This window comes from Hydra vulgaris, chromosome 15 (assembly GCF_038396675.1).
Source record: "Hydra vulgaris chromosome 15, alternate assembly HydraT2T_AEP".
Lineage (NCBI taxonomy): Eukaryota > Metazoa > Cnidaria > Hydrozoa > Anthoathecata > Hydridae > Hydra > Hydra vulgaris.
Genome location: NC_088934.1, coordinates 56,099,127 through 56,112,500, shown reverse-complemented (window position 1 = coordinate 56,112,500; position 13,374 = coordinate 56,099,127). Strand labels below are relative to the sequence as shown.

General features: G+C 28.4%; 1 protein-coding gene across 1 annotated transcript; it reads left to right on the top strand.

Moving 5' to 3' along the window:
- The first annotated feature begins 12,211 nt into the window (after nucleotides 1-12,211).
- LOC136092095 (uncharacterized) lies at nucleotides 12,212-12,616 on the top strand. The gene has a single exon (XM_065819814.1). It carries the CDS (start codon nucleotides 12,212-12,214, stop codon nucleotides 12,614-12,616), a length of 405 nt encoding a protein of 134 aa, XP_065675886.1.
- The last annotated feature ends 758 nt before the right edge of the window (nucleotides 12,617-13,374 follow it).

Here is a 13,374-nt window from a genome sequence, read left to right as displayed (position 1 = left end):
TGACAAAAATAGTCTTCCTATAAATCTAAACATTGAAAATAAAATTATTGCAAATAAATCTTTAATTTCTGAAACACCTAATCAATTATTTGTCAGTGTAGGTTTCACTTTAGCGTTGAAAATAAAAGTTGCTAAAGTAATCCTTAAGTCATATTTTACTCCTAATAAGACCTCTAAGGTGGGTATTTATGAAATTACTAAAAAAGAATTCTTAGATGCAGTATGTCTTTTAAAACTAACCAAAAATATGGGGTATGATAATAATTGGAGTAATCTAATTAAAAAATCGATAAAATACTTAATAATCCCACTTTTGCATTTTTTAAATCTGTCTTTAAAAATAGGTAATTATCCGGAGAAACTTAAAATTGCAAGAGTCATACCTATATTCAAATCAGGAGACATTTCTAATTTTAAAAATTACAGACCAATTTCAATTCTTCCTTGCTTCTCAAAACTGTTAGAGCAAAATATGTATAACCGAATTTTAACTTTTCTAAATACAAATAATATTCTATATAATAGTTTGGATTTTGGCCACGGATTTCAACTGACCATGCCATTGCTAATATTGTTCAGGATATATTTAAAGCATTTGACGAAAGCAAGTTTATCATCAGAGTTTTTATAGATCTTAGCAAATCTTTCGATACAGTAAGCCGTAGCAAATTCTTATATATTCTTATAAAAATTCAATATTCCGTTAAAAATTTTTATAAAAATTCAATATTCTAATAAAAAAACTTGAAAGTTAAGGAATTAAAAGCACATATTTAAAATGGCTCAAAAGTTATCTAAGCAATAGAAAACAATACATAGCACACGAAGAAGGAAAAACTGATTACTTGACTATAAATAGCGGTGTTTTATTTAACTGTTATGCCTTGTTTATGCAAACGACTTCCATAAGTTTTTAAACATTTTAAATTCAGTTTTAATTGCAGATGGCACGAATTAATTTTTTTCTAATGGAGATATCAACCTTTTATTAACAATAGTAACCTAGGAATTTTTAATTCTAACGGAATGGTTAAAGGCAAACAAATTGTCCTTAAATTTAAATAAAACAAAGTATACTTTTTTTCATTGAATTCACTATAAAGAAAATATTCCATTAAAACTTCCTGAACTTTATATTGGTAACTCTAAAAAATTAAAGGTCATCATTAAAGTTTTTAGGAGTGGTACTTGACAAAAACCTGACATGGAGAGAACACATAAGAACATTAAAAGATTAAATTAAAAAAAATATATTGGCATTCTATACAAAACTAAGCATTTATTTAACCAAAATTGTTTAAAAATCATATATTTCTCCCTCATACTTTGTTATATAAACTATGCAAATATTGCATGGCGCAGCTCTAGCGTAAGTAAAGTTAAAAAAATTGCATAATAGACAAAAACGCGCTGTCAGAATTATTTCAGGTGCACGTCGTATTACACATTCTAAAGAACTACTTAAAAATTATCACATACTTAATGTTTTTCAGTTGAACCTCTATCAAGTTCGTATACATATGCACAAACTTCATAATAAAGTAACTCCTATAATATTTAATACACTCTTCAATGAAATTAACCACGAGTACCCTACAAGATTTTCAAATTACAATTTTGGAAACCTAAATTGCACCATTTGGTTGCTAAGTTTTCTATTGCCATCAGAGTTCCTAAATTATGGAACACATTATCAAACATCCAGTTGAAAAGTTGTTCTTCACTTTCTATATTCAAACAAAAACTCAAAGAAAAACTTCTTAACGATGTTAATGAGTTAAATTCTTTTTAAGATTTTTTTTTTGTCTTCTTTTTTTGTTTTTCTTTTTTTTTTAATTTTTTTTGTCTTTTTAACAACTATCTTATTAACTGGTCGTTAATTGAAATTTTCCTTAAATTCTCCTACTAACTTATTTTTAATCTTTAGGTGTAATTATTATCATTATAACTATTTTTTTATCTTTTCTTTTAGAATTTTCTTTTAATTATAGATTAGTTACTGATCTTAACATACTTGTAAAATTTGTAATTATTTTTTATTTAGATTTTAATGATTGTACTCGCTTGCTGATGAAAGTACGTCGGGGCGTTGTGACGTCGGGGTGTAAGGCAACATCGGGGCGAAGTGACGTTGGGATGTAAGGCACGTCGGGGCGTAAGGCATATATTGTCTTCTTTAAGCCCCAGTCATGTAAATTTTATTTATATAAATTGGCATTGTATTTTTTTTCCTATGACAAATTAAAATAAAATAAATAAAAATAAATTAATAAAATAAAACAAATACCTCCAGAAGGTAATATATTAAAATTTTTAAAAAATTTTAAATAAAATCTTTCTCAAAATAAATGAGAAGGGAAAAAACATTTTCTTTATGGGGTGTTTAAAGTATTAACAGACTAAGTTACAAAGAAAATGCGATTGCTAAACTCTTTTTTGATAATCTGTTTCAATAGTGTATTCTTTCAATCATCGACAAACCTACCCAGGTAACCCCAACCTCCGTCTCTGCTATAGAAAATATATTAATAAATACAGTTCTGGAAACCTCTTTAAAAGCAGGATTTATCAAAACCGATATATCAGATCATTTTCCTATTTATTTTTCATTATCTCAAGATTTAAAAACCTATAACAATACCAAAACCAAAATTTATAAAAAAAAAATTGATCAATTATGTATTAAAAATTTTAAAGACTCGCTATCGGAGTAAATTGGGATGTAGTCTATCAAAAATGTAATCTTGGACACAAACTCCGCACACAATTTATTTATAAATATTTTTCTAGATCACTACAATAAACATTTCCCTGTTGAAGAGAAAGAAATAAAGCTTAAATATTTAAACTTCCCATGGAAAACTAGCGCGATTAGAAAATCATCAAAAACAAAACAACAACTTTATATCAAGTACTTTAAAAACAGAAACAAAACTAACTTAACTACATACAAGGAATACATAAATCTATTTGAAAAAATTGAATGAATTCAGAAAAAGTTTATTAACCAAAACAGCTACAAAAAAGCAAAAGTGATGTTAAAAAAACCTGGAATATATTGAATGAATTAATAGGTAAAAACCATACAAAATCAAATTATTTACCCAATAAAATTATCGTTAACAAAACTGAATATATTGATAAAATTTCTATTGCTGAAAACTTCAATAGTTTTTTGTAAACATAGGCCCTAACATGGCTTCAAAAAATCAAATAATCTCCTTTGAAACCTATATCGCAATCCAAAATTTCTGTATGAATATTTTTTCTGGACTAAACTATAAAGAACTAGAAATTGAAAAAAATCTGCCCAAGAAGAATAAGGCTCCTGGTATAGACGGCATTTGTAGCTATATGGTTGTAAATGTGTTTCCGGTGATAAACAACCAATCTATGAATTTTTTAAATTTTCAATTATTACAGGATCTGTATCGAATATATTAAAAATAGCTAAAGAAATACCAATAATAAATACCGTGGATTCATTTACACTAAATAACTACAGACGTATCTCAGTTTATCCTGCATTTTCCAAACTTTTGGAGAGAGTAATATACAATAAACTGTATAAATATTTAACAAATAACAAAATCATAAATAAAAAACAGTTTATTTTCTAAAAGGATTATTCAACAGAACAGGCAATTCTTGATTTTATAAATAATATAAATGACGCCTTTGAAAATAAAAAATACGTCTTTGGAGTCTATTTATTTTAAGGCGTTTGACACAGTAGATCAAGCATTTTCATTTTGGAAAAGATAAAACTATGGGATAAAAGGTGCTACATTAGATGGTTTAAAAATTTTTTACAAGTCAGAAAGCAATGCAATATTGCTCATTAAGAATAAATTTCAATATTACTCAAAATAAAATGCGGTTTCCCCCCAGGTTCCATTCTTGCACCTCTTTTGTTTTTAATATACATAAACGATCTTCCTAAAATCTCAAGTAAATTGGATATCATAATGTTTGCAGACGGCACTAATTTGTTTTATGAATCCTCATCAATTACAGAACTTTGTGAAACTACAAATACTGAACTTGAAAAATAAACAGTTGGTTTAAATCTTACAATTTATCGCCAAACACAGAAAAAACCAAATACATCCTTTTTCAATCTGACCTTATGAAAATATCTCCCGACTTACCTTCGCTAAATGTAGAGACTAAAAAAATAGAGAGAACCCAAGCAACGAAACCTCTAGAGATGCTTATTAATGAGAACATCTCATAGATATATTAAATAACAAAATATCAAAAAACATTGGTATCCTTTCCAAAGCTAGTTCTATACTGTCTCCTGATAGTTTAAAGTTTCTATACTTCTCGTTTATAGAAAGCTACAACATATACTCTAATGTTGCATGGGCGAGTACTCATAAATCCAAACTAACCACACTATATCGAAAGCAAAAACATGCTGCAAGAATAGTTTTTAATAAGGATAGACTCTCACATGCTGAGCCACTTTTAAAAAATGTGAAAGCATTAAATGTATATCAAATCAATATTTATATATATATATATATATATATATATATATATATATATATATATATATATATATATATTATATATATATATATATATATATATACAGTATCGGATAAAACAAGTGCAACCAAATAATGCTACTTTAGTTTCTTTATATAAAAGTGCTGCATTTTTTCAATTTAGAGAAATAACTATGTAACTGTTTAGAGACAAAGTTCTTCAAGTTTTATTCATCACAAAGTTCATTATTTGTACACGAAAATTAATAAATTATTTTAAAAGTAATAAAAAAAGTTGATTTGCTTCTGGACAATACAAGTGCAACTCGACAAAATGTTGACCAAGCTGTATTTCGCTATCAATATTTTGTGGCGAATCCTTTGTTGTTGATCACAGCCGTGCATCTTCAAGGCATACATTCGATCAGGTGATCATTGAAACTTTGTAGAATCGCTGCCCTGGCCTATTAAATTTGTTCAAACAGTTGATCCTTATTACGACCACCTTCACGATAAATTCTGCGGTTGACGATCTCCCACAGGTTCTTGATAGGGATGAGATCCGGAGATTGAGGCAGCCAATCCATTACCGATAGGTGGTTGTCTTAAAACCACTGCTTGACTACTTTTGCAGTGCGTTTCGGTTTTTTAGTGAAATCAGTGGTTTCTTTGCAGGGCGTCGAGAAAACAATCCGGCTTCAACAGCACGTCGTCTGATTGTTCGGTCCGATTCAGGCAACTCTAATTGCTTTTGTATTTCGACTAATGATATCCAGGGATCCTTCTTGACGGATCTGACGATCATAGAATTCTCTCTAGAAGTGGTAGAACGCGGTCTTCCACCTTTGTTATCTGCGGCAAACTTCCCCGTAGAACGATATTTTGAACATAGTCTTGATACGGTCTATTTTTTCACGCGATACTTATCACAAATACTTTTTTGTGACATTCACTTACGTAATCGCCAATAATTTTATTTCTTAGTTCCAATCCAAGACTGTCGCAAGCCATTTTTGCACTTGAAGTCATAAAAATAATAAAAATAAATAATCACGCTTCTCAAGGCTTACTGTGTTACATTTACCTTGTGATGATACAATAATGCTCTGTGGAGCACAACGTCTTGGTTGGATGTGGAATATATTTATGTAATGAAACACTTGTTGTATTTCACTTATTGTATTGATGTTCTTTGATAAAACACTTTGATTAAACTCACTATGATAAACTGTCTTGATAACACTAACTGATTGACTTCCATATACTGACTGAATTACATGTCGATTTACATGTCTCTTACATAGTAAAATAAACCTGTGACAACCTGTTCTTGAAGATTTTAGATGCCTCTTTTCGATGCTTCTGGAAGCTTCTGGAAGCTTCTGGATGCGTCTGGATGCTTCTGAATGTTTCTGGATATTTCTGGATGCTACTGGATGCTTCCAGGTTCTTCTTCTGGAAACTTCTGGAAGCTTCTGCATGCTTCTGGAAACTTCTGGATTCTTCGTTTAATTATTAAAAAATTTCCGTGACGTTGACACGGACCAGATTTAAGAAAACGAAATAAACCAAAAAAGTTGCACTTGCTTTGTCCGCTGCAAAATGGCACTTGTCAACGAAATTCTGCCTGTGTGCTGTCACCTGTCAGCTGATTGCTCATGTCTTGGCATGCTATGACTCCAGACTTCTGAACTGTTTGCTGTGGTAGTATAGTTCGTTTCGTTTTTAAGACATGTAAATTTAGGAACACTTTTTAACATTGTTCGATGTTGGTTGCAAATGTTTTGTTCAATACTGTATATATATATATATATAAAACTTTTTTTTTTTTTTGTCTGACCAGGAAAATTAAAAATAACTACATAATTTTTACTTCCAAAAGTTTCATGCGTTAGGAATCAGCAGGTAAAAAATACATCATGCTATTTTGTAAAAAAAATTTTGCTTTTTTAAAAAAAGTCACGTGCAGAAACAGTTACAAAGCCTTTCATTGTTTGCAAATATGCTTCAATCCTTGGGTTTCCTTATCTTTGGGTTTGTGTTTGCTAAGTAGAAACTTACTTTTTTTGAGCAAAGCATCCAAAACATTTTATTATTGGAAGACAAAACCAACAATATGTATCAAGTGTCAGCTTAAGAATGTGTCTCAATTAAAATCTTACATATGCGTACGAAAAAGCTCCTTAAAAACATGAGTTCTCCATTATCCTTAAAATTAAAATGCAGCAAAAATGTTTGGCAAACTAATTAAAAAAAATTGTAAAATTCGAAGCTTTCATAGCACTAAAAGGTCACAGAGTTATTCCAAAACAATGAACCTTGTTGTCTGTTAAGTCCCAAATCTGAATTTGGCATATACGCATGGGATACCTTGGTAAAATAAATAAAAATTAAATTTAAAACAGCGGAAAAGCACCCACGAAGCAATTTCATGCTTTAAAAGTATACCAGGAAAAAATGCTGTCTTTTCCTCCAGTTTGATCTGTTAATCTGTATGAACTGTTGATCTTTATCCAACTATCACACCTAATATACTAAGTAATGCAATACAGTTCGCAAAAAAATCACACAAAGATTAAAGAATTAGAGTCAACCAAGATTGACAAATTGTGCATTAGAGCCATTACCAAGTTTTTAAAACTATTAGTTTTAAAATATTTATACTGACAAACCAACTTGCAGTTATTTTTTTAAATGCTTCTTAAAAGTTAACTTTTAAGTTAGAAATATAGCCTCAATGTATATATCTCTGAATTAATATTACAAAAGATAATGTGAATTTATAATTTAGGTTTTAAAGGTTATGGTTTTTAAACGAATAAAATATAAAAGAATTGTTTTGTAAAATAAAAGAAACAAAGTTTGATAAAATATTAAAATGACAAATAAAAGTTTAGAAATTCGTTTGAAGTAAGAAGCTGTTATTTCATATAAAACATATTTTATTGTTAGACCAATTTATAGTTTAACTTATTTAATTAAATTATATAATACTTTTTATTGCCAACTCAGTAAAAGCAAATTAAACATTAAAAGTAAAATATTAATAAACAACGCAAAAATAAAAATTGTTTTCTCAAAAAGAAGATTATCATTTAAACTAATAAAAAATATATGTACATATGTTGATTAATTATGTATTAATAACCTACAGCAATAACTTTATTATTCAATTAACTATTATAATTGTTTTTAACTTTAAGTAGCATTAGTAAAAGAAATTTAGTACGTTTTCATTTAACGAAAGTATTTGCTTAAATTTTGTTTTGAGAATAATTTGAGAATAATTAGTTTTCAGTTCCTTATTTAATATTATGTTCCACATTTTTAGTCCTCGGTTAACAATAAAGAATTTAGTAGCAGAATAATAAGTTTGGATTAAATGTAATTGTATTTTTAAAATCTGGTAGGGTAAATGTGATTTATTTTTTCAAAAATTGAATATAATAAGAATGGTAATGTATTTTGATCAAGTTTGAACATGGAAATATGAAGATGATAGAGGTATGATGTTTGCATATCTTAAGTAGCAATGAATAAAAGAAAAGTAAATGTTTTAAAACAAGATTGGTTTAATAACAGCTTAGCTTTGTACATTTTACCTAAATTTTAGATATTTTATCTTCAACTACTCATATATGTTTCCTCCAGGTTGCATTTTTGTCAAGAAACAGGCCTAAAAATTTTATTGATTGCTCTCTCTTTATTAATTTATTATCAATAAAAAGGTCCACAAATTCTAAGGGAATATCTGATTTTTAATGTATCGTCTACATAATAGTAAAGTGGAATAAAGTGTGTTTTGTTTTAGAAATATTTAAAGTTTATTGGTTTTATTTAAACCTTTTGGTTAGTTTGTCTAGTTCTTTGTTTACTGTTTAATATATTATATTAATATCTTTATTGATTAAAACAAGCTGGAACCATCAGCAAACAAAATTGTATATAAAATGTTAGAAAATTTATTTAATTTCTTTATATAAACAAGAAATAGAAGTAATCTTAAAATTGATCCTTTAGTCACATTAAATTTACTTTTATCATAATTAGTTTTTCCTTCATCATATGCTATATACTGCTTCCTATTAGTCAATTGCTCTCGAACCAGGACAAGTTAGTATTTTTTATACCATAACTTTTGAGATTCGATAGAGGGATTTGATGATTGTCTATATAGAAAGCTTCACTTAAATCAAAAAAAAGACTTAGGGTATGCTTGGCTTCACTAAAGGATTCAATTGTGTCTTGAACAAGTGAGATGATTGCATGATCGATGGAATGGCCAGATTTAAATCCAAATTGTTTATGGTAAATAATATAACTTACATTTAAAAAAGAATAAAGCCTATAATACATAACTCAACCTAATATTTTAGAAAAACAAGTAGGAATTGAGATTAGACAAAAATTTGCAACTTCAGAAGGATTACGTGATTTTAAAATTGGAATGATTTTTTGCTAATTTTAGGTTATCTGGAAAAATACCATGTTTTAAACATGAATTTAAAATATGTAACAATGGAATTGTAATGTATTTTAGTTATTTGAATACGGCATTACTACTTATAACATCAAAATCTACGCTTTTCTTTGGCTTTAACAAAGAGACTGCTTCTAATAATAATTTTTTCCGTAAGTTTTGGATTAGACATACAACTATTGTTGTTTGAGGTAACGTAAGATTCAAAGGGTATTTGTAATGTTGCTATATTTGATGGTAGAATTGAACCTATCTTTACAAAAAGCTGATTAAATGTTTTAGCTAATAAGGATTTACTTACAATCGTTATTTACTTAAAGATTATTCGAAAGTAAATTTCTGTATAGAAACCTTTAACCTATTACCTATGTAATTTGCCATGTTTTTTTTTAATCATTTTTGTGTTTCATTAATTGTTCCGAATAGTAATGTATCTTTGAGCGTTTTAAAACTGATTAATACAGCCGTTTATAGGTTTTGTAATTAGTTTCAATTTTAAGAGTTTTTTTTTAAGAAACTTATTATACAAACGCTGTAATTTTTTTAAAGATTTAAGAATACATCTCGTGATCCAAGGGTTTAAAAGTGTTTTTTTTTTTATTACTTTAGTAACAACCAAAAATGCTTAATTACAAAAATTTAGAAATTTATTTTTAAAAGATATAATATGCTTTATCGGAATTTAGATTTAGTTGCAAGGTGTCCCAGTTGACATAGGCTGGAAATTTTTTGATGGTAGAGTCGTTTATTAATCGTGTTGTAACTAATTTTTTCCATCACTAAGGGCATTATATTTGTTGCATTTTCGCAATAGAATAAAAATACAAAAGTGATCAGAATTGTCACATTTAAATATTCCCGTGTCTTCTTTATTATTTTTTGAGCTTATTTGTGATAATTTGATCCTTTTCCGTAATAATTTAATCGAGCTCATTTGTAATAATTTGAAGTACATTGCACATTCTCTTGTTGCTCGCGTTGTGTTATTGATTAGAGAAGTTTAGCTATTTTGAAAAGTTGTGTTATAAAAGGGCCTAATGTTGTAAATTTTGCCGCCTTCTATTATATTTAGATTGATGTCGCCAATTGTTGCGTTAGTTTGCTAACGCAGCAGCTTTATTTTATTGCTCTTTGTCGTTTACTGATAAGTTTCTTTTAAACAAATTATTACACGATATTATAAATTTTAAAGTCCGTGAAAATTATAACTTTAAATCGTTCTATTTAAGTAAAACATTCTAAAATTAATTGCCTTTGTGAAATAAATGCTTTTAAGTTAGAAATTCTCCTTTAAATTTGACGTTGGATTTGTGAAATGTCGATCAGGCCAACGATTTAATGGAAGACGTTGAGCATAATAAAAATTTATCAGAACTTATTAATTTACGAGAAACGGCGAATGATAGATTTGAGAGAATTAAGATTTTAGATGATGAAATCTCAATTTTAATTGATGACGCAGATAAGTTACAAATTAACAATAGTTTAGCAATTGACTTTACATTAGGCTTCATGAGAGAATTCTAAAATAAACAATTTTTTAAATTAATTAAATCAATTAAATCTAACGACGATGCGAGTTCTACAGTAACATTTAAAAGTAATAAATTGATTAAGCTTCCAACCTTGAAAATTGAAGCATTTGACGGGAATTGGGAAAATTGGCAACCCTTTTGGGAAAATTTTGACCGTGTTATAAATAAAAATGATGACCCAAGCAATATTCAAAAAATGACTTTTTTAAGGAACTTGGTTCAAGGACAAGCATATTCAGCAATTAATGGTCTGTTGCTTTCTAATTAAAATTACATTATAGCTTCAGATATTTTATAACAAAGATTTTTGAATAAACAATTGACAGTTTCTTTTTATATGAAAATTAAAGCTTGAACGCATTAACAGTATTAAAAACGTAAGTTCTTTGCGAAATCTTCGGGATACTGTGGAAATTCAGATACGTAGTCTAGAAAATATTGATATTAATTCTTCGATGTACGGGTCTTTACTTGTCTCAATAATACTTGAAAAGCTTCCAGAGGAGCTCAATTTAATTATTAGTCGTAAATTAAATGAAGATGGAACCTGGAAAATTACAGATGTGTTCGATATTTTAAAATTTGAGTTAAAAGCGCAAGAACACATTAATTCTTCTAACACAAATACTTTACCTTTCACTGCTTGTACGTTTCATTCGAGTAATAATCCGAACAGTAAATACGATAAGAAAACTTATATTTATATGAGAAATGACTCTTATTCACCTGTTTGTTTATTTTGCGATAATAACCACAAATCACATCAAACCACAAATCACATCAGTGTAAATTATTAACTAATATTACGGCTAGAAAAAAGATTTTAAGTGATAAAAAATGTTGTTTCGTTGTCTTACTAATAAGCATCAATATTAAAATTTTTAATTGCAATCGTTTTCATCATGTATCTATTTGTGACAGTGACAATAGAGATAAACATAATAATAACAAAGACGGCGAGTTGACAGTAGCGAGTACATCCTTTCTTTCTGTTTCTAAATCTGTTCTTCAACCTACTGAAATCGTATTCTTACAAACAGCATTAGCTACTGTTAAAAATCAAGATCATTCCAGATTTGCTACATGTCGAATTTTAATTGATAATTGTTTGCAGCTAAGCTACGTAACTCCTGAGACTTGTGCCAAACTTAATCTAAAACGTATTGATAGTAAAGAAATTAACATTAAAACATTTGGGCACGGTCGCATTTCTGAAATCTTAGATAGAGTGAGAGTTTCTATTAAAATTATTTATGGTTATTTTACAAGTATTGAATGTTTTGTAAAGGATACATGTTCCCCATCAAGTGGGCAGCATATTAATATAGCATGTAATAATTATAAACATCTTAAGGGTCTTGGATTAGCCGATCATAATAATTCTAAAGAAAATGTATCAGTTGATGTTTTAATGGGAGCAAATTTTTATTGGAAATTTATGGAAAATTCAATTATAAGGGGAGTTACTGGTCCCGCAGCGATTAAATCTAAATTAGGTTATTTAATAAGCGGTTTCATGATGGTTAATAGCGATCAAATTGATTATTCAACTGTTTTATCTTCCCACGTTTTAATGGTTGCGTCTGATTTCAATAGGGAACAAATTTTAATTAAAAATGATTTAAATTTATTAGAGGATGATTCCGAAATTAGTGAGAGTGATAAAATTGTTTATGAAAAATATTAAGTTTAATGGTTCTATGTATGAAGCTGAATTGCTTTTTAAAATAGATCATCCGGTGATTGGCGACAATTATAATTTATGCAAGTCTAGGTTTTTAGCACTAGAGAAAAAACTTGCAAGCGAAAGAGATTTGTTTGCATCTTACAATAATATTATTAAGGATCAATTATCTAAAGGCATTATTGAAAAAGTCTCTAATTTTGAATCAAATATTGGTGACGTTCACTATTTACCTCACCGTCCTGTAATACGTGAAGATAAACTAACTTCAAAGGTGCGTATAGTTTTCGATGCAAGTGCTTGCACATCTGGTCCTTCGTTAAATGAATGTCTATTTTCAGGACTATCACTTACAACTTCATTATATAGTATAATTTTACGTTTTCGTGCAAAGCGGATTGCTATAATTGCCAATATTTAGAAAGCATTTTTAAACATTGCATTAGCTGAAAAGCATCGTGACTTTGTAAGATTTATATGGTATAAAGACTTGTTTGGTTTAGACAATAATAATTAAAAAAGTGCTGATTTGAGTGTTTATCGATTGTGTCGAGTTTTGTTTGGCGTAACCTCTTCTTCTTTCTTGTTATATGCGACCTTAATTAATCACACTAAACATTATGCTGCAAACGATTTTGATTTTAGCAAGAAAATAATTCAATCGTTACATGTTGATGATTTAAATGCAGGTTTCGATTTTGTATCCAAAGGGCTTTTATTTTATAATAAAGCAAAAACCGTGTTTAAGAGAAGGAAATTTTAATCTTAGAAAATTTGAGTCAAATTTAACGGAGCTTAATAGTTTAATCAAAGAGGACAATCTAACCTCAAGTGACATAACTAAAGTTCTTGGTTTAAAATGGGATAAAATTGAAAATAACTTTATTTTTTCCTTTCAAGATTTATTACATTTAGTGGACAATAAACCTGCTAAACGAAATATTCTTAGATTCATTGCAAGTTTTTATGATCCTTTGGGATTAGTGAATCCTATTATTGTAAGATGTAAGATATTATTTCAATCGATTTGTAAGTTAAAGTTAAGTGGGAATTCACTTATAGGAAATGATATCTTGATTGAATGGAACGATATTATTAATGATTTAGGTTCAGTACCTTTTATTTGTGTTCCAAGATGGTATAGTGAGTGTGAAGACAACATCCAAAATATTAAATTTG